This window comes from Bos javanicus, chromosome 7 (assembly GCF_032452875.1).
Source record: "Bos javanicus breed banteng chromosome 7, ARS-OSU_banteng_1.0, whole genome shotgun sequence".
In the NCBI taxonomy this organism is placed as follows: Eukaryota; Metazoa; Chordata; class Mammalia; order Artiodactyla; family Bovidae; genus Bos; species Bos javanicus.
Window position 1 is genome coordinate 2,204,588 of NC_083874.1, and position 21,516 is coordinate 2,226,103.

The 21,516-nt window shown below is 50.8% G+C and overlaps 1 protein-coding gene across 1 annotated transcript in view; it reads left to right on the top strand.

The window, feature by feature from the left end:
- The window catches only part of ADAMTS2 (ADAM metallopeptidase with thrombospondin type 1 motif 2), a 243,770-nt gene that overhangs the window by 185,000 nt on the left and 37,254 nt on the right, over positions 1 to 21,516 (top strand). Inside the window, exons 6-10 of the mRNA XM_061421305.1 lie at positions 4,766 to 4,922; positions 9,021 to 9,126; positions 9,722 to 9,865; positions 10,240 to 10,372; positions 10,975 to 11,088. Of these exons, the coding sequence (XP_061277289.1) occupies positions 4,766 to 4,922; positions 9,021 to 9,126; positions 9,722 to 9,865; positions 10,240 to 10,372; positions 10,975 to 11,088 (654 nt within the window). The remainder of the gene's footprint in view (positions 1 to 4,765; positions 4,923 to 9,020; positions 9,127 to 9,721; positions 9,866 to 10,239; positions 10,373 to 10,974; positions 11,089 to 21,516) is intronic.

The window sequence follows — 21,516 nt, forward strand, 5'->3', positions numbered from 1 at the left end:
GGATTCTCGCGGCAAGAACACTGGAGTGGGTTGCCATTTCCTCCTCCGCTGGTGACGTGAGGGATGTGTTTTCTTTGGTCCACAGAACTTCTTTGTGGGCTTCGCAGGTGGCTCAGATGGCAAAGAATCCGCCTGCAATGCAGAAGACCCAGGTTTGATCCCTGGGTCAGGAAGATCCCCCTGGAGAAGGGAGTGGCAACCCCCTCCAGTATTCTTGCCTAGAAAACTCCCTGGACAGAGGATCCTGGCGGGCTATATAATCCATGGGGTTGCAAAGAGTCGGACATGACCGAGCAACTTGCAGACACACACACACACACACACACACACACTTCTTTGTAAAATGTAAAGACTGGCCTGAGAGATCAGTCCAGCGACAGCTCTGGGCTCTGTTCTTGCATGCCATGCCCACGGAGGTGGGGCTGAGTATTGTTGCCCCTGCATCGGGGCATGGGCTCCTTGGTTTGCCAGTTCTTGCCACTCCTTATCACCCCAACTTCTTTATCATAACAGGGAAATATTCTTCTGTAAACTTCTAAACTGGCAAACAAAAGACAGATTTGCTTTTCTTTGAGCCAACCTGCCTCACTGACTCACATCACCAGCCTTGGCCTGTGGGCATTGGGTTTGCAACACCAACCCATCACTTCCAGTGAGCCCACTCCCTGAGCAGTCAGGCCTCTCTCTGAGCCCCCAGACTGCTTGTTCTCACCTCGTTTAACCCTTTGGCTCTGTCTCCAACTCCATGCCCTTATTCCTGTTCTCTGGCCCTGATACCATGTGTCTTTCTAGTTGGGACTCTTGACTTCTCTTCAAAAATGTGACTAGAGCTTCTCTCCCACTGGTGCTGGACACACTAGCTGATCCCTCCAACCATCCAGCCAGTGCACTCGACTGGGCTTCCCACGAGTCTCCAAGGAGGAAGTCCGCTGCTCATGGTCTTTCAGCTGCGAGTGACAATGACACAACTCCAGTTGACTTTCATGGGAGGAATTTCCTGACAACATATGTGGGACACATCTCTGCTGCAAGCAGGCACTAGGATGGCCCCTGTGAGCCCACATCTTGGTGGTCACTCCCTGCTATAGTCCTTTCCTTGCAGGTGTGGGCAGGACCGAGATTTGCCTCTAACTGGACTATGGCTTGTGTCTCAGATATGCTCTCCCAGGTCACTCATGCTGGGGGAAGCAAGCTGCCCTGTGTGACTGCTCTGTGGCGAGGTCCATGTGAGGTGGCAAGGAGCCGTAGGTCCAGCAGCACGTGAGGAACTGGATCCTGCCAGTAACCACGTGAGTGAGTGTGGGAGTGTGTCCCACCCAGGGGAGTCTTCAGCTGAGATTGCAGCCCCAGTCTCAGCTGCCAGCAGTCTCATGGGAGAACCTTGAGTAGAGGACCCTACTGGATTGCCTTTGGATTACTAACCCAGGAACCATGAGATAACACGTGTTTGGGGTTTTTCAGATCGTGTGTGTGTGTGTGTGTTAGTCACTCAGTTGTGTCTAACTCTCTGCGACCCTCATGGACTGTAGCCCACTGGGCTCCTCTATCCATGGAATTCTCCAGGCAAGAATACTGGAGTGAGTAGCCATTCCCTTCTCCAGGGGATGTTCCCGACCCAGGGATGAAACCAGGGTTTCCTGCATTGCAGGCTGATTCTTTACCGTCTGAGCCACCAGGGAAACTCTTTTCAGATTTCCAGACTTTTCAGATCATAAAGTTTGGAAATAACTCATTATGTTATTGTTATTCATTGTTATTTGCTAAGTCATATCCGACTGTTTGGAACCCCACTGGCTGCAGCAAGCCAGGCTTCTCTGTCTTTTGCTATCTCCTGGAGCTTGCTCAAACTCATGTCCATTGAGTCAGTGATGCCATTCAACCATCTCATCCTCTGTTGACCCCTTCTCCTGTCCTCAATCTTTCCCAGCATCAGGGTCCTTTCCAATGAGTTGACTCTTCACATCAGGTGGCCAGAGTATTGGAGTTTCAGCTTCAACATCAGTCATAGCTTTTCTTCTAAGGCGTAAGCGTCTATTAATTTCATGGCTGCAGAAAATAAACAGGCCTGTGGGCAGCTGGCTTCAGGCCTGGGTGAGCCACATGGTGGTGTGAGGACACTGGGAATCAAGCTCTCTCCACCCCAGGCCACACTCTGTTCTGGTTTCTTCCTTCCCTGGAATTCTCTGCTCTGGGGGAAGCTCCAGGCTCACAGTCACACACCTTTCCAACCCCTTGGCCCCAACCATCATGGTGCTGGGAAGGTGCTAGGTGGGGTTGTCTGGGCTTGACTTCTCCTGCCGCTGAGCCCGAGGTCAGACCCAGATTAACAGAGGAGATATTTTACCAGAGGGAGATTGGGCTGTTGTTGTCAGAAGAACGCAGGCAAAAGTAACTGTAACCAACCAGGGGTTCGGTCCCCTGATGTTTGGGCTGAGAGACATGGCCCTAAAGAGAACAAGGTCCTTCTGCTGGAAGTGGCTTAGCAAGGCTCAGGGCTCTCCTGGTGGCTAAGATGGTAAAGAGTCTGCCTGCAATGCAGGAAAGCCCAGTTCCACCCCTGGAGAAGGGAATGGCCACCCACTCCAGTATTCTTGCCTGGAGAACTCCATGAACAAGGAGCCTGGCGGGCTACAGTCCATGGGGCTTGCAAAGACTGGACACGACTGAGTGATCTGCACGTGTCTTGGGCTTTGTGGAGCTGGAGGGTCCCCCTCCCATGGGGGCTCTGCATCCTTCCTTGATCGAGTGATGGTCAGTGGTCCTTGTGGTCCAAACTGGGGTGGCACTCTTAAGCCCAATGGGGTCCAAACTCAAGCACCAAATTAGATCCATCCCTGAAGTTCCCTTCCTTCTCATTCCACCCAAAGTTCCTTCCCTAGAAAGGAGACTCTTTGTCTTGCTTCCTCCTCCAGAGCTGTGGCTTCTCAAGGTTTTCTGGAGGCAGTGATCTCCTGGTAGTGTTTTGGGCTGACCTGCTTGGATGAGATACAGATGCCATGTCCCCTTCCTTTGCCCCTTCTGTGTCACTTGGGGTGGGCAAGACTGTGCTGCAGAAGCAAACCAGCTCCATGTCCCAGCAGCTTACAACAACACAGCTTGATTTCTTGCTCACACTGGTGTCTTCAGTGTGAACTGGCATCGGACCCTGGTCTCATTTTCACTCAGGACCTGGGCAACAGAGCAGCCTGGTCGCTGTTTCCCATGCCAGCCAGGAGAGATCTCCAAAGGCTCTCATGTGGGCAGTAAAGTGCTCAGACCAGGAAGAGACACACATCACTTTTGGTCGCAACTAATTGGCCGGAGGTAGTCACATGCTTTCCCAGTCACAGGGAGGGCAGTAAGATGCCTCTCTTCCCCTTTCCCAGCATCCTCTGGGGCTGTCCATCTCTGGGGAATGTCCAGTAGGTCCCAGCCACCAGATCTCTCGTTCCTGTCTGTGACTGACCTCATTAGGACTCACTGAATGCTGTTAAAACAAGTATTTTCATCTCTCAGGAGCAATTGGCTCTGTGCTTAGGACGTGGGAACAGATCCACCGTCTTGTAAACCATTGACTTGGGTAACTCACGGGATGCCTGGCAATGACGGGTTTTCCCTGGCCTTGACTCATTCTTCCTTCTTCTGCAACATGCTGGCTTACTAACAGTGCCCTATAAATACAGCCCAAATCTATTCTACTTATACACACAAAGAGAAATATGTGACTATGCTTGTTGGATTTGTTTATGCAAGAGAAGAGGCAAAATGTATGTTTTCAGGTCTACCAAGGAATGCATAGCTCTACTTCATGGACAGGTTTGCCTAGAGGGAACCGCTTGGATGGTAGGAGTATGTGGTGAGAGCAGAAACCGGAATGCCTGCTGACTGCAGATAGAAAAGGGGTGAGTGCAGCTTGTGAGACCTGATTCTGAGACGATACGGTGTGTGTTTTATTTGGAGAGGGAGTTTAGGGAAGTGGATGGAATATAGACATTCGGCTTTAGGCTTCTGAGCTGTGTGACCTGGGGCAAGTTACTTGACCTCTCTGAGCCTCAGTTTCTTGCCTTTCTGGGTAACTGTGAAAACTGAGTAGGAGAGTGAATGCCAATGCCATGAGGCAGACTGGCCTGCGATACTGCCAGTCTGGTGGTCAGCCTTGGCTAGCAGGCATGTGTCATGGTACAAATGGAATGCGGTTGCTCCCGGTGGCTTCCTGCCCATGGCTCCTGCGGGAATTACCCCAGTGGTCCTGTTCCTTATGTGGCTCCTTCACTGTATGTGCTGCAGAGTTTTCCCCTCCCTTGTGTTGTTTTCTGCAAATAGCTTCTATCAAGGGGGAAACACAGGGTTCCTTTCCTCTTCTTTGGGCTTGTAGCCATATTGGGAGTTCTGTCTTCCCTGTCCCAGATCCTGCCAAAGTGTGAACTCTTTGGGGTAACCGAGGCCCACTGCATTGGCCTCCTGGCCAGAGCTTGCACAGAGCAGGTGCCAAGTAGGATGCAGGGACCTTGGAGGTGGGGGTGGGGGGCTGAATGGACCCTTTGAGGCTTTGAGGCCTCAGAGTTTTGTTCCTGTGTCTCACCCAAAATGATGCAGTGACTTTGTGTGGAAGCTCAGGCAGGTCTGTGTGGCCAGGGAGCTTTTCTACCACTCTGGAGAATGGAGCCACGTGGGAGGGAATTCTGAGAGGCCACTTGGGCCAGGTCCCCAGTCTACGGAGTCTGCTCAACTCCCATCTGGGCCACCAGATACCAATCTGTCTCTGTTGTCTCTCCTGCCCCTGCAGTCCATGAGTCTCATTGAGATTGGGAACCCCTCTCAAAGTCTGGAGAATGTTTGCCGCTGGGCCTACCTCCAGCAGAAGCCAGACACTGATCACGACGAGTACCACGATCACGCCATATTCCTCACACGGCAGGACTTCGGGCCCTCGGGCATGCAAGGTGAGCCTCGGGCCTGCGGGGACACAGAAAGGAGGGGGGCTGCACGTGAGTGCCTGACCCTGCCAGGGCCCCCGGCAGCCTTGGCCTGGGATGAGAGGGGTGTCTGGGCAAGGGGGTAAGTGCTGAGAAGGGTGTCTGGGTTGAGGGTAAGTGCTACTCTCCTCCTGGCTCTTCAAAACTACCAGGAACTCTGACATGTCCCCCAGGAAACTGCATCTCTCCGGGGACGGGGAAGATCAAAGGGAGTGAAATGGGCAGAGTCTGGGGCTGGCAGCCCGGGGACCAGACAAGCCCTGAGGCTGGGTTTCAGTTGTTTGCTTCCTCCGTGCGTGCTTGCTAAGCCACTTCAGTCGTGTCCCACTCTTTTGCGACCCCATGGACTGTAGCCCACCCAGCTCCTCTGTCTATGGGATTCTCCAGGCAAGAATACTGGAGGAGTTACGGTGCCCTCCTCCAGGGATTCTTCCCTACTCGGGGATTGAACCCGCATCTCTTATGTCTCCTTCATTGGCAAGTGGGTTCTTTACCACTAGTGCCACCTGGGAAGCCCTTGCTTCCTCCACCTTTTGTAAAACAAATTTGAATAAATTTTCAATCTTTAAAAGATAAGGGACTTTACTTAAAAATTCAAACTATGTAAGACTGAAAGATCTAAAAGAAAAACTGACAAGTCTACAATCATAGTTGAAGGTCTCACACAGTGACTGTTAAATAAAATAAGTGAAATAAGACAGTCAGAGAAGAATATATACTCATGACTCCACTTATTTTAGGGTTGGAAGTGGGCAAAACTGATCCGTGGTGTTCACAGTCAGGAGAGTGGGCAGGAGGGAGGGAGTTGCTGTTGGAACCGAGAAGAGGCTTCTGCAGTGTGGGGACAGTTTTATTTCTTGGTCAGCGGGGTGGCCACACAGGTGTGATCACTTTGCCTCCTGGTTGGTGTTGGTGCCTCTCCACCATGAGGGGTTGCTCGCTCCCCTTCAAGCCCGTCTGTGTGGCCAGCTGACAGAGCCCTCTGTCCCCCTTTGTCCGGGTGAGAGCTCTAACAGGGAGCAGAACTGTTCTGTGGGAGAGAAACCAACACAACCTTTATATTAAGTGACTTCATTCTTCATTTAAAAATGTGAAAGGACAGCCAAGAATTACCAGATATTAAAAAAAAAAAATGGAAAGGATGAAAAAGATGGACCGACATGTAAAATAAAATTAAAAAGCTAACTCCAGAGGAAACAGATAATTTAGAGAAGGGAAAAGTACATTTTTATAAAGTCATATCTCCAGAATGTTTGAGGAAATATATCTGTAAACTCAGACCAGGCTACAAAGAAGAATCAGAGAAAAAAAGGGTTTTCATTAAAGATTTGATGGTGTTGACTAAAAAATTAAATGTCTGACCTGAAAGTTGTGTGTGTGTTTTAATTCATCAGAAATGTTTAGCACTTCAGTCCTGGGGGACAGCATCTCAAGTAACCCTGAGAGAACTGAGCTGCTCTTAAGAGGCGAGGGGGGCTAGGATATGTAGGAGTTTTGCAACAAAGGGCAGCTAATAAGAACAAAGCTTACTGTTAATTGAAGAAAACGGAACTCTCAAGATAAGGAATTAAGTGCTTTTCTATGTGTGGGAAGATGCGGGAGTCTGGGCTCACTGAAATCATTCCTTTGATATGCGTCTCAGCCATCTGGGGCCAGTATCCAGTGTTTTCACATCCTGAGTTTCCTCGGGGCTCACCAGCTCACCATCCATGGTGGCTACAACGGCTGATGCTGTGACATCCTTTCTTTACTGATATGGGCAGCAATATTCCATTTCTCAGTGGGTGAAATGGAAAATTCAAAAGCTGAGATAAAAAGTCAAGGGCACCCAAAAGGATCAAAATATGAGAGAAAAATTGATGTAGAGGCTTAATCCAGGAAGAACACTGTCTATCTAAAAGGATTTCTGGAAAGAAAATAATAGCAAAATAAACTAAGAATGGAGGATATAAAGAAAAGATATAGATACATTTTCAAATCTTCAAATGCTAAATGTTTATGTAATGCTAGTGTGGGTGAATGAGAAATACAGACTGAGGCACATATTCATATGCAGGCTTTGCATACAAAGGACAAAGAGAAGACCACAAAGGTTGGCCCTGGCGCTGATTCAAGAACAAGCATCTCAAAATCTGCAGAGCAAAAAAATACTTTAAGACACATATTTTCCTATTTATTAGAAGGGAAATAGACAATGGTTGGGTATACTGCTTTTAGACAGTTCTGAAACCAGCACTCCCCGGTCACGCTTCTTCCTTTCTGTATTTTTCTCTTGGAGCACATTGCCTAGGACCTCTCTGTGGGGTCTCAGTTGAGTGAGGCTCAGTGGGGGGACAGTCCGGGTTTCTAATTTTCTGGGTCTTGCTGACTTAAAAAAGTACATGACCTGAGAGTTGCGAGTTAAGTTTTATTTGGGGCAAAACGAGGCCTATAGCCTGGGAGACAGCATTTCAGAAAGCTCTGAGAAACTGCTCCAAAGAGGTAGTGGGGAAGGTCAGTACACTTGTGATTTTAGTGAAGAGGGAACACATGCAATCAAGTATGTATTTTTTTGCAGAAGGTTTCTGTTGGTCTCTTGAGAATTCCTGTTAGTCATGAGGAGCAGACATCACCATAAAGGAATTTAGTGCTTTTCAAGTTACAAGGAGATTCAAGAATTGAGCTCATAAAATTGGCCCCTGAACATAAGTATCTGAAGACCTGTCCCGCCAGTTTTTCCCAGAGCACAGAGCGCCTCATCCCTGATCTCCACCCTGAACCCCTTTCAGGGGGTGTTGAAGGTCAGCAGGTACAGCGGCACCTGATTTAACCATGGGCAGATGGCAAGTGCCCATGGCGATGCTAATTTGTGGCTGACAGCCTCCAGGATGCCCAGGTCTTTAAACAGAGGCCTTGCCTGGCACACACGCTCTGCACACACTTCTGTATCTCACCCAGCGGCAAGTAGCGAGGCCCCACTGTCTGGATTTCCTCCATGTTGGGTGGGATCATCGTGCCCTCCCGTCACTCTGCCTCTCCCCATGGGCGGGAACGTGGTCCTTCCCTGGGGGCATCTTAAGACTCCCTGTGATCAGGATCAGCCCAGTCAGGGGGGATCATCCTTCTGCAGACCAGTCACATCACAGGGTGGCCTTCCCACCTGCCTGCTCAGGCGCTTCAGGCTCCTGCCTCCTCCCTGCCCTCTCTCCTTGTGAGACTCCATTCCCAACTTCTTCCTTGGCCCACACGCTGTAACTGGGCAGGCAAAACCCACTGTGTGTCCTCACTGTGACCTGTTAATTCAGTGGCTCTTCGGGAGCCCTTGGTGGGTTGAGCGGTGGCTGGAGGGTCTGTGGCTTCTCACATCAGAGGTTAGTCTGCTGCAGCTGCCCTTCCCCCTCTGATCCCCATTCTCCACCTCTGGGGGTGCCTTGCCCAGGACAGACCCCTGGACCCCTCAGCAGGAATGTGGTTCAGAATCTCCCCAGTCAGAGCGCAGGGTTCCCAGGCCAAGGGCTCCAGGAGCCTCATCATCTGTGGTCTGCCTCCCAGTCTACATAGTCGGTCTCCTCTGCACAGCTCAGCAGGCAGCACAGCACTGCCCTGAACAGCCTGGGACCACCCTCCCTGCAGCCATCTGTGCACTGTGGGAAAGGGGCCAGCTGAGGTCTCAGAGGCCCCAGGGAGGCCCCGAGGGAGCGGGCTCAGGGTGTGGTGCCAGGCACCAGGGCCAGAGTGCCTACAGCCCAGGAAGCAACCTGCAGCCTCGGGGATCAAAAGGCCACTCAGCCAAGAGGGGGAGGAAAGTGGAAGGTGCCCTGAAAGAGAACAGTGGGCAGGAGGCTACCAAGGTGGCAGAAAGTCTTGGCAGATAAGACCTGGACACGGGAAACTGAGCTGGCTGCAGGGTGGCTGCTGATGGGCAGGGCTGAGGCCCGCTCCCCTAGGGGAGGGGAAAGCTGGTCTCGAGCTGTGCCAGCCTTGAGGGCAGTTGGCTGTGCTCGTTTGCTCTGGTGATGCCAGGACATGTTGGGGTCTGGGCCCCTCCACGTGGGGAGGGCTCTGAGCCCCCTTTGTCTCTCCCAGGCTATGCTCCTGTCACTGGGATGTGCCACCCCGTCCGCAGCTGCACGCTGAACCACGAGGACGGCTTCTCCTCCGCGTTCGTGGTGGCCCACGAGACTGGCCATGTGTAAGTGGCCTCAGCAGGCCCCGCTGCCTGAGGCAGGTTGGGGCTCAAGGGGCCCCGCTTCTCCTCTGCGCCCTGAGAGGGACACACCCTGGATGACAAGCCCCTCGGATGTGATGTCCTGACCCCGTGCTGCACTGGGCAGGCAGCAGGCCCGCTTTCCACCGAGGGCCAGGCAGCAGGGGGGGGGCTGCCCACTCATTATGCCATCGAAGCAGTTGGGCAGGAGGGTCTTCTCATCCAATTCTATAGATGAGGGTGCAAGGGAGCCTTCCCCAGGAACAGAGAGCTGGAGCTCGGGTGTGCATGCTGCTGGTGTGTAGGGAGGGCAGTGGCTGCCTCCACCTCCGCTGCTTTCTTATGCCGCAGCGCTCTGCCTTGGGGACAGGACCCCGCAGGGCGTCCCCAGGATGTCCTCAGAGCGCCCCAGCTCTAAAATCCAGCTGGGAGAAATCGGATACCACCTGGCTCAGGGCTGACCAGGCCAGCTAAGGGCGAGGGGAGTCAGCTCAGGGAGGTCGGGGTCCCCTCCCGGCGTCTGGAGGAGGTGGGGCTGACAGGTGAGGGTCCAGTGAGGCTGTCTTGGCTCCTCTCACAGGCTGGGCATGGAGCATGACGGGCAGGGCAACCGCTGCGGTGACGAGGTGCGGCTGGGCAGCATCATGGCGCCCCTGGTGCAGGCAGCCTTCCATCGCTTCCACTGGTCCCGCTGCAGCCAGCAGGAGCTGAGCCGCTACCTGCAGTGAGTACCACCCTGTCCCCTGAGGAGGAACCTGAGTGCTGGACTCAGCTCTAGGAGGGCGCCTCTAGCCCCAAGTGCAAAGCAGGGGAGAGGGGGACAGCAGTGGGGGGATCCCATTCTTGGGGGCTAAGTTTTGGATGGAAAGTGGTTACAGACACTGCACCTTTAATGGATGCCTAGGGCCCAGGCAAGCCAGATCCTGCCTAACCATGCCAGGAAAAGAGGTGCAACAGGAAACCATAGTAACACAGCCTTAGGGCTGGGTGTGCAAGCCGCCCCACCACCAGGGCTCCATGGGGGGCCTCAGCCGCCACCTGGTCTGGACAGCCCGGTCCTGCTGAAGGCAGCTCGTGGTGCCCCGTGTCCCCTCACAGCTCCTATGACTGCCTGCGGGATGACCCCTTCACCCACGACTGGCCGGCGCTGCCCCAGCTCCCCGGGCTGCACTACTCCATGAACGAGCAGTGCCGTTTCGACTTTGGCCTTGGTTACATGATGTGTACCGCGGTGAGTGTCGGAGCCCAGGACACCTGCAAGGGCTGAGCGGGAGCTTAGCCCAGACCTGCCTGGTCTCCTGGGAGGTGGCTGGTGTCGGGGTGGCTCCCCGGGACGGGGTGGAGCAGCCCTCCAAACATCAGGTTCTCCCCACACCTACTGCTGTATATCCAGTGGGTGCCCCGTGCCCTCCTGGCTGGTCCAGACGTGGCTTTGGGAGGGATTCAGGCAGTGGAGTGTTCAGCCAGGGAATAGCGGGTGCCCATGGGACGCCTGCTTGGGCCAAAGGAATGCCAACCAGCCTTCATGCCAAGCACACTGGTGCCCAGCCGGCTCCACAAGAGGTCCAGGCTCCATGAAAGGTGTAGCCACCAAGGTCTGCAGGCTTGGGAGGCCCAGCAGCCCCCAGGGACGTAAGGCGCTGTCCCTGCGTCATGTACAGTCATGAAGCATGAAGTACGCCCGAAATCCTCACAGCACCAGAACCACACAGAGCTCAGGGCAACACGCAGGCCTGTCCTGGGCAGCCGTGCGCGAGAGCCTGGGGTGACGGGCAACCCTGGAGGGCCCCTGCAGTGGGAGGCAGCCTGCCAGCTGCTGCTGCTCTCTTCCAGTTCCGGACCTTCGACCCGTGCAAACAGCTGTGGTGCAGCCACCCTGACAACCCCTACTTTTGCAAGACAAAGAAGGGGCCACCCCTGGATGGGACCATGTGTGCGCCTGGCAAGGTGAGTCAGGGCAGAGGGCAGACACGGACGCGCACAGCTCTACAGGGCAGGTCCTGCAGGGCCTTGGAGTAGGGCCGGGGTCGTCTCAGGGGACCCCTGCTTCTCTCCTAGTAACCCCACTCTCCACTCTCCAGAGCTCCTGCCCTCTGAACCTCTTATACACTCTTTCTTCTGTCAGAGGGAACCTGATGTCTCAGAGCTCCTCACTGTGCTTCAAGCCCATTGTGGTAATCCTCTCCTCTAAGGACCAGTTTTCGGGTTCCGGAAGCCTTCCATACCCCCTGCACACTGTGGGTACCTGCATCACCTCACCCTGACACCAACATTGGCCAACATTCTGGTGGCCCTGGGATCCTCAGGCCCAGCATCAGGCTTGGCCTTTTTACCCCCTAGCACACTGCTGTTTGGTCCCTGGTGGGCACACTTGTCCCTAGAGGTAGCTGGATGGCCACTTACCAGTGCCTGCCTGCTACCCCAGGCCCACTTCCCACTTTCAGTGGAAGCAGCAAGACAAAGGGCTTCTCCTTCCAGCCCAAATTCTGGGCCTGATTTTCATTTTTGTTGTTCAGTTGCTGAGTCATCTACTCTTTGTGACCCCATGGACTGCAACACACCAGGCTTCCCTGTCCTTCACTGTCTCCCTGAGTTTGTTCATGTCCATTGAGTTGATGATGCCATCCAACCATCTCATCCTCTGTCATCCCCTTTTCCTCCTGCCTTCAATCTTTCCCAGCATCAGAGTGCTTTCTAGTGAGTTGGCTCTTTGCCTCAGGTGGTCAAAGTGTTGGAGCTTCAGTTTCAACATCAGTCCTTCCAATGAATATTCAGGGTTGATTTCCTTTAGAATGGACTGGTTGGATCTCCTTGCAGTCCAAGGGACTCTCAAGAGTCTTCTCCAACACCACAGTTCAAAAGCATCAATTCTTCAGCGCTCAGCTTTCTTTATAGTCCAGCTCTCATGTCCACATGTGTCACTGGAAAAACCATAGCTTTGACTAGACGGACCTTTGTCAGCAAAGCGATGTCTCTGCTTTGTCTCTGTTGATGTCTCAGATGTCTCTGACAAACTGTCGAGATTGGTCATAGCTTTTCTTCCAAGGAGCAAGCGTCTTTTAATTTTACGGCTGCACTCACCATCTACAGTGGTTTTGGAGCTCAAGAAAATAAAATTGTCACTGTTTCCACTTTGTCTCCTTCTGTTTGACATGAAGGGACAGGACCGGATGCCAGATCTTGGTTTTTCACACTCCCACTCCTTATGCAGACGAGCCCATGAGAGTTCAGCCCAGGGAACACAGCAGACACAGCAGGATCCTGTGAGGTCCAGGAGAGGGCTCCAGTGTCCCCCAGTGTTAGGCCTAGAAAGACACCCAAACCACCTGGGCCTGAGGTTTCTGCACCGCAGGTTTTAAATTCTGCTTTATTTTAGTCCCTGGCAGAGCTTGTTAGAGATATGGATTTCCAGGTCCATCCTGAAGATTTTGATTTGGGATAAGCTTTGAGAATTATTTTGTTTGGTTCTTTATTTGTAAGATTATGTTAAAATCCAACATAATATAAAATTCATCAATTAAATCACTCTCGGTGGCTTTTAGGACTTTCACAGTGTTGTGCAACCATCACCACTCTAGTTTCCAGAGCTTCTCATCACCCCAGAAAGAAACCTCACGAACCAGTGACTCCCCGTTATTGTCCTCTCTCCAGGTCCTGGAAACTACTAACCTGCTTTCTCTGTCTATGGATTTGCCCATTTTGGAGTTTCCTATAAGTGGAATGACATAGTATGTGCCTTTTGTGTCTGACTTTTTGCACTTAGCATCCTAACTTCAAAGATCATCTGTGCTGTTGCAGGTATCAGGGCTTCGTTTCTTTTTTTCATGGCCAAATAGCATTCCACTATATGGATATACCACATTTGTTTACCATTTGGTGGGCATGTGGGCTTTTTCTACCTTTTGGTATCTGTGAATAGTCCTGCTAATGACCATTCATGTGTATGTTTTTGTTAGAACACTTGGGAATTGGTGTTTTTAAGAGGCATTCAGATGATTTAGCTGTGCCCGTAGACTAGACGTTGCAAATGGGATGTTGTGCCAGAACGGACCTCATAGCCTTCTTCTCCAAGGGACCTCGATGGAGAAGACAGGGGCTCCAAAACTTTTGCCATAACCCCAATGGGGAACTCAGTAAATGCTGAGCTGGAGAATGAGACTAGCTTGGCATGGACCCCTATCCCAATCTGCCCCTCAGGTCCAACCCTGGCCTGGAGAGGAGGGGTGGGGGCAGACACTGTGTGGTGTGCTCGTCCGGGGTGGAGGGGCAGTGGTAGGCCTTCCCACAGGAATCCTGGCCACTGCCAAAGGTGGGCCAGGGAGTGCTTGAGCACCAGCTTACTGGCCCATTTCCCCTTGGCAGGATGGGGAGGAAGGGGGAAGGTGTGGCCAAAGCACTCTTTCACACGGAAAGTGCTGACCCAGTGATGACTCTTCACTGTTTTTGCCGGTAGGACCCTCAGTTTATTTAGCCCAGTCGTGCTGATTGAGGGGGTGCTTGGGCTTTGCTCAGCCTGCCCCGGTTCACGAGGAGCACAGGGAGAAAGCTGAGCTGGATCAGGGAATCCTGGTGTGTGTGGGGTTGGTGCAGGGGCAAAGCGGAGGAGGGGCACCTCCCAGGGCTCCATCAGAATCCTCTGCCCTTGTGAGTTTGTATGTTTTAGTGTCTTACTTATGGCAGTGTAATCTTGTATCTGGAAAGCGGTCATCCTTTATCTCTCCCTTTCCTCTAAGAATAGCCACCAGGCCCAGGAGAGAAGGTAGTGAGAAGGGAGCAGGGTAACGACTAGGCAGGCTGGAGAAATAGCAGGTTGTCTGGGGAATCAGGGCTATGCCAGGAACAGCTGTCCCTTTCTGTCCCTTGCTGCCCCCACCTCAGACGCTGGGCAGGAGGTCACATGGCACTCAGGCTCTTCCTGGTCTCCTCATTGTCCACAGTGGGTCATCCCAAGCAAATCTTCCTCTCCTGCACCTGCCATTTGCCAAAGACAGAACCACGTATCTTTATTCCATCCACAGAGAGGACCTGGAAAGAGGGATTAAACCTACAGCTGAGCCACCTGCATCCTTTGCCCCCAGTTTCATGACTTGTTCCTTGTCTGCCTGGGTTGCACACTGTGAAGTGGATGGGAAGGTGAGGTCAGGTGGAGAGGATGGGCAGTGAGCAATGAGGGCCTGTGGGCATGTAGTTTTCTTACAGAATCAGGAGTTCTGAGCAGGCACGTTTGGCTGAGAGGGGAGAGCTGAGCTTGTTGTTCTTGGAAGAGATGTGTGCAGTGGGCCTGGGGGTTAGGCTGGTTAGTCACCTCGGCTTCACATCCATCCACCCATCCATCCATCCATATGTCAGGCTTTCTCTTCCACCGGGTGTCACTGTCTCTGATGGTTGGCCATCAATGTGACAAGGCAGCAATGATGTGATGGTGAGCAAGGGGATGGGGAGGGGCCTGGAGGAAGCACAGAGAGGCTTTCAGTGGAGTTCAGCCAAAGCCCAAAGACTGGGGAGAAGTGGGACCAGTGCTCCAAGTGGGGGGATCTCCTTGGGTGGGAGCATGGGGAAGATGGCTGGGGAGGGTGGTTGAGAGGAGCACGGTATTTTAAAATGTAATGTACTAAGGGAAAAGTTGAAGTGTGCTAAGGCCAACAAATCAAGAGAGTTGTCATTGAAAAGACAGTTCCTCAAAAATCCCAAGGAAGTAGGGGGAGGAGTGGTCAGCCTCACAGGGGAGCTCCAGGATCAGTTAGAGAGCAGGGCAGGGGGTGGGGGCAGGAACTGCGTTTGGACAGAAAGAAATGCCAAAGCAAGGTGAGCAGGATTAGGGTCGGCTGGTGGGAATCATTTCAGTGGGCTTTGGGGCATCGGGGTGCTCCTAGTACCTGACTGGGCTTGGAGTGATTAGGATGGGAGATGGTGGCCTGGAATTTAGGAGCGCTGATGAAGGAGGAGGCTGTCGGGGAGAAGGGGGTATGTGTGCTCTGGATTGATTAGTTTGCACTTGAAAATTACCCTTGTGGATGAGTTGATTACTATCTCTAGGAGCTGGTTAACCCTAGGAGGGGGAGTCCCTCCAGGGTCAGCAAGACCCAGATGTCAAAGCATCAGAATCCAGAAAACAAAAGACATAGTTGACACTTATGGCTCCCCAAGAGACTAGAATGATGGCGGGAGAGAGGCAGGGACTGTTTGAACTGATGATGACTCTTCCTGAGCGTGAGTCATGTCCTGCCCTGTCCAGGGTGCTGGAGACTTGGCTCGGATCTGCTCTCAGACAGGAGCTCCCTGTGGCCACACGGGGATGCCTTTCATCCCCTGGAGGCAAGGTTAGGCCAGGCACAGAGGGTCCCCCCAGGTGCCTCTACTCTGCAGGCTGGGTTAGTGGGCTCGCCTTGCCCTCCTTGCCCGAGCCAGGGTGCAGATCCAACTGGGTGAAGATGGCTCCTGCATCCGAGTGTCCTGGCAGAAAAGAGTCCTTCATGTCTCACTTTGACCTGCAGTGTCTTGGGAACAACACTCACCCTGCGTTTTCATGAATTCAGAAGCACTGTTTCAGAAACGTGCCACGGTGCTTATGCAAGTGCAGAGGCCCTGTGATGCCCAGCTTTTGCCGCACAGTCGAGGACTGGCAGGCAGGCATAACGGTAGGGATCGCCCAGGGTCTGGGCGTGGGAGTTTAAGCCCTCCCTCCCTCCCCATTGTGTGACCTTGAGCCATCCTGTCCCCCCTCGGGCGAGTCACCTAAGTGTCCGACTCAATTATCTTCACATCCCAGGCTCCTGGCACATGGCACCAGCTCAGGACATGCTGGTGGGTGGAGAACGGAAACCCAGGACCACAGTGGTTCAGAAATGCTAAATGCGCACTTCCTGAAAAGAACAGTCTGCCTTTCAGGCTTTCAGACCAAGCTGGCAGTGTTCCTGGCCCTGCGAAAGTGCACCGGTGCTGTCCATGGTGCTTATCCTGAGAGGCAGGTCGGCTTTGTTCATGGGTGTGTGTGGCTCCGATTCACTCATGACGTGTGACTTTGTGCTTTTAAAGGTTTAAGCCCCTCTACCGGATGAAATATTTATAAGCATTTAAACATACGTTTGTAGAACACTTTAATAATATTAAACGTGTTTCTTTCATAATAACACTGAGGCATCAGAGTTTAAAACTGTTCATTCCGTTTGCTTGTACTCTTTCAAGTGCTCACAGTCATCCAGGAAGAAATAAACCAAAATATTAGAGGGACAGCTTCTAGGTTGTGGAATTCAGGATGATTTTCCTGTCTTTCTGCCCTGTTTTCATATTTCCTATAATGTGTATGTGTTGCCTGTCTGCACTTGGACCCAAGTCTGTGGAGGAGGTGGTCCATCACACCATGGGCCTGTGGCATGTCCTGAGTTGCCCCATGCCCAGCTCCCCATTTACAAACTGAAGACCCGTTAGTCCAATGGGGACAGGGGGACCACCGCGTGGCCTCCTGCATTCCCCAGGTCCTTGGTCCCTGTGGCCACCAGTGATTTAGAGGCTGGGCCCCATCACAACTTCAGAGGTGCCAGGACCCTTCCCACCCTCGTTGTCTTAGTCAGGTGGGGCAGATATACCTGAGACTAGGGTGACTTATGGAGAAGGCAATGGCACCCCACTCCAGTACTCTTGCCTGGAAAATCCCATGGACAGAGGAGCCTGGTAGGCTGCGATCCATGGGGTTTCGAAGACTCGGACACGACTGAGCGACTTCACTTTCACTTTTCACTTTCACGCATTGGAGAAGGAAATGGCAACCCACTCCAGTGTTCTTGCCTGGAGAATCCCAGGGACGGGGAGCCTGGTGGGCTGCCGTCCATTGGGTCGCACAGAGTCAGACATGACTGAAGCGACTTAGCAGCAGGGTGACTAAAACAGCAGGTCTGGAGGCTAGAAATCTGAGAGCAGGGTGTCAGCATGGTCTTACGTTTTCACTGACTATAATCAGTTAGGGCCACTCCTGCTTTTACTCCTGCTTCCCCTTTGATAAACCTCTCCTGTTGGCTGACATTAAAGCAGCCACAGGTGTTTTGTGGCTTTGGCAAAGGGGAAATTGGATTTGGGGTATATTTATTGGCTTATTTATATGGTTTGGGGATTTCCCAGGTGGCACTAGGGGTAAAGAACATGCCTGCCAATGCAGGAGGCGTAAAAGATGCGGGTTCGATCCCTGGGTCAGGAAGATCTCCTGGAGGAGGACATGACAACCCACTCCAGTGTTCTTGCCTGGAGAATCCCATGGACAGAGGAGCCGAGGGGCTACAGTCCACGGGGTCACAAAGAGTCGGACACGCCTGGAGCGACTGAGCATGCGTGCATTTGGCTTTTAGTGCCCTGTATGTACAGCTAGGTTGTTGATTCTGTCCAGGTATATTTTTAGCTTCTAGAAATACTCTTTCTGCCTCGGTACCGACTCACCCAAGGTCATTGAAGAATATGTGCTGTGTTCAGCACAGCCTTCTCAAGTGATTGGAGACAAGGGGCCTCAACTGTACTAGAGGTTGTGATTACTTTTGTGTTTGCAATAGTTTGTTTCCTTTTGGGGTTTGTCTTGTAGTTGGGACTATTAACACAGATCCAACTTGGATAGTTCTTTGAAAATGCTAAGTGTAACAAGATGATTTGCTTCTTGAAAAACTGCCCAGACCTCTAAACATACATATTACAAAGCATAACAGGCATTAAAAATAATTTTCAAACACCAGGAGAGAAACTTAAATGCAGACAGGATGTGAAAAGTTTGCTCAAAATGTTGATAAAGCTGTTACCAGTTAAACTGCTATTTTGAACATTTTGGCTTACAATAAAATAAGGAAGAGATGAAGACTTCTGATTTCAGTCAGTTCAGTTGCTCAGTCGTGTCTCACTCTTTGTAACCCCATAGACTGCAGCACGCCAGGCCTCCCTGTCCATCACCAGCTTCTGGAGCTTGCTCAAACTCACGTCCATCAAGTCGGTGATGTCATCCAATCATCTCATCCTCTGTCATCCCCTTCTCCTCCCACCTTCTATCTTTCCCAGCCTCAGGGTCTTTTCCAATGAGTCAGTTCTTCACATCAGGTGGACAAAGTATTGGAGCTTCAGCTTCAGCATCAGTCCTTCCAACGAATATTTAGGACTGATTTCCTTTAGAATGGACTGGTTTGATCTCCTTGCAGTCCAAGGGACTCTCAAGAGTCTTCTCCAACACCACACTTCAAAAGCATCAATTCTTCGGTGCTCAGCTTTCTTTATGGTCCAACTCTCACACCCATACACGACTACTGGAAAAACCATAGCTCTGACTAGTCAGACCTTTGTGGGTAAAGTAATGTCTCTGCTTTTTAATATGCTAGGTTTGTCATAGCTTTTCTTCCAAGGAGCAAGCATCTTTTCATTTCATGGCTGTAGTCACCACCTGCAGTGATTTTGGAGTCCAAGAAACTAAAGTCTGTCACTGTTTCCACTGTTTCTCCATCTATTTGCCATGAAGTGATGGGACTGGATGCCATAATCTTCGTTTTTTGAATGTTGAGTATTAAGCCAGCTTTTTCACTCTCCTCTTTCACTTTCATCAAGAGGCTCTTTAGTTCTTCTTCGCTTTCTGCCATAAGGGTGGTGTCATCAGCATATCTGAGGTTACTGATATTTCTCCCAGCAATCTTGATTCCAGCTGGTGCTTCATCCAGCCCAGCATTTTGCAAGATATACTCTGCATTTGAGTTAAATAAGCAGGGTGACAATATACAGTGTTGACATACTCCTTTCCCAATTTGGAACCAGTCCGTTGTTCCATGTCCAGTTCTGACTGTTGCTTCTTGACCTGCATGCAGATTTCTCAGGAGGCAGGTAAGGTGATCTGGTATTCTTATCTGTTGAAGAATTTTCCACAGTTTGTTGTGATCCACACAGTCAAAGACTTTATCCTAGTCAATGAAGAAGAAGTAGATGTTTTTCTGGAATTCTCTTGCTCTTTCTATGATCTAACAGATGTTGGCAATTTGACCTCTGGTTTTTCTGCCTTTTCTAAATCCAGCTTGAACATCTGGAAGTTCTCGGTTCACATACTGTTGAAGACTAGCTTGCAGAATTTTGAGATGAGTGCAATTGTGCAGTAGTTCGATATGTATTAATATACCTTCTTTTATCATTTTAAATTTATTTATTAAATAAAACTCAGGTAAAAATCCATGGAAAATAAATAAAGGTTTAAAATGAGTGAAGAAATCAGTAGAAATAAATCTGACTTCAAAAAATTTAATTATAACCAAAAAGTTTCAGATCAGACTGAAGCAGTCATTCATTAAGAGGAAGAGATAAAAATATCCAAGAGAAGTAAGTAATAGACAGGCTCTTGAAGTGTTTGACAGTGCAATTAACAAAGAGGAGTGAATCTGATGAACACATTGGAAAAGCATTTAAACTTCTTTCTGATTTTGACATGAAACAACATCAAAGACAATGTAAAGCTCAGAATATTGCCTCTACAGTAAAAATGTTGACAGCAACAGTTACTGAGTTGCTAATCTAAAAAGCATTTTAAATCAGTCTCCGACCAAGAAAACGTCAGACACCCTGAAATCCACATCCAGAAGCACACCAGATGCAGTTTCTCCAAATTTGGTCACCTAAATATTCGTATAGCATCACCAATAACTTCTCTAAATTACGGAAAATTAAATATTTCTCTCAACATGCTAGAGCAAGTGTTGGCAAGCTACAGCACACACACCAATTCTACCTGCCTCCTGGTTTATTTTCCCGTAACAGTTTTGTAAAGATGTGACTCACATTTAAATTCCCTCATCTGAAGTATACAATTCAATGGTTTTCACTGTATTCCTGGAGGTGTACAGCCATTACGACATGATCCACCCCCTCCTCCTCAATCCTCACCCCTCCTCCTCAATCCTCACCCCTCCTCCTCAATCCTCACCCCTCCTCCTCAATCCTCACCCCCTCCTCCTCAATCCTCACCCCCTCCTCCTCAATCCTCACCCCCTCCTCCTCAATCCTCACCCCTCCTCCTCAATCCTCACCCCTCCTCCTCAATCCTCACCCCTCCTCCTCAATCCTCACCCCTCCTCCTCAATCCTCACCCCTCCTCCTCAATCCTCACCCCTCCTCCTCAATCCTCACCCCCTCCTCCTCAATCCTCACCCCCTCCTCCTCAATCCTCACCCCCTCCTCCTCAATCCTCACCCCCTCCTCCTCAATCCTCACCCCCTCCTCCTCAATCCTCACCCCCTCCTCCTCAATCCTCACCCCCTCCTCCTCCTCCTCCTCAATCCTCACCCCTCCTCCTCAATCCTCACCCCCTCCTCCTCAATCCTCACCCCTCCTCCTCAATCCTCACCCCCTCCTCCTCAATCCTCACCCCCTCCTCCTCAATCCTCCTCCTCAATCCTCACCCCCTCCTCCTCAATCCTCATCCTCACCTCACCCCTCCTCCTCAATCCTCACCCTCCTCCTCAATCCTCACCCCCTCCTCCTCAATCCTCACCCCCTCCTCCTCAATCCTCACCCCTCCTCCTCAATCCTCACCCCCTCCTCCTCAATCCTCACCCCCTCCTCCTCAATCCTCACCCCCTCCTCCTCAATCCTCACCCCCTCCTCCTCAATCCTCACCCCTCCTCCTCAATCCTCACCCCTCCTCCTCAATCCTAGGCAATTACTACTTTGTGTCTCCTTAGAGTTGCCTCTTCCGAATATTTCATATAAATGGCATTGTACAATATGTGGCCCTTTTTGACTGGCTTCATTCAATTAGCATAATGTTGTCAAGGTTCATCCATGTTATACCATTTGTCAGGACTTTATTCCTTTTTATTGCTCGATTATAATCTGCTGTATAGATATACTGTTTTTTTAATCTATCAGTTTATTAGTTGATGGACATTGAGCTGTTAACTACTTTTCAGCTATTATAAGAAATGCCGCTGAAAACATCTGTGTACAAGTTATTCCGTGGTTGCGTCATTTTTCTTGAATATGTGTCTAGGAGTAGAATTGTTGGTTCTTGTGGTAACTCTATGTTTAACATTTTGAGAAACTGCCAAACTAGTTCTCAAAGCAGCTGTACCTTTTCACATTGCTACTAACACTTTCTCTACATCTTCACCAAAACGTATTACCTGTGTTTTTATTGTAACCATCCCAGTGGATGTGATGTATGATCTCATTGTGGTTTTGAGTACCTTTTCATGAGCGTAATGACAGTTTGTATGTATCTTTTTTGGACAAATGTCTATTCATTATCGCCTTTGCTTATTTTTAATTGGGTTATCTTTTTATGATCAAGTTATAATCATTCTTTATTCATTCTATCATTTTATATTCTGGATACAAATCCCGTATCAGACCGCTCAGATGAATGGCTTGCAAATA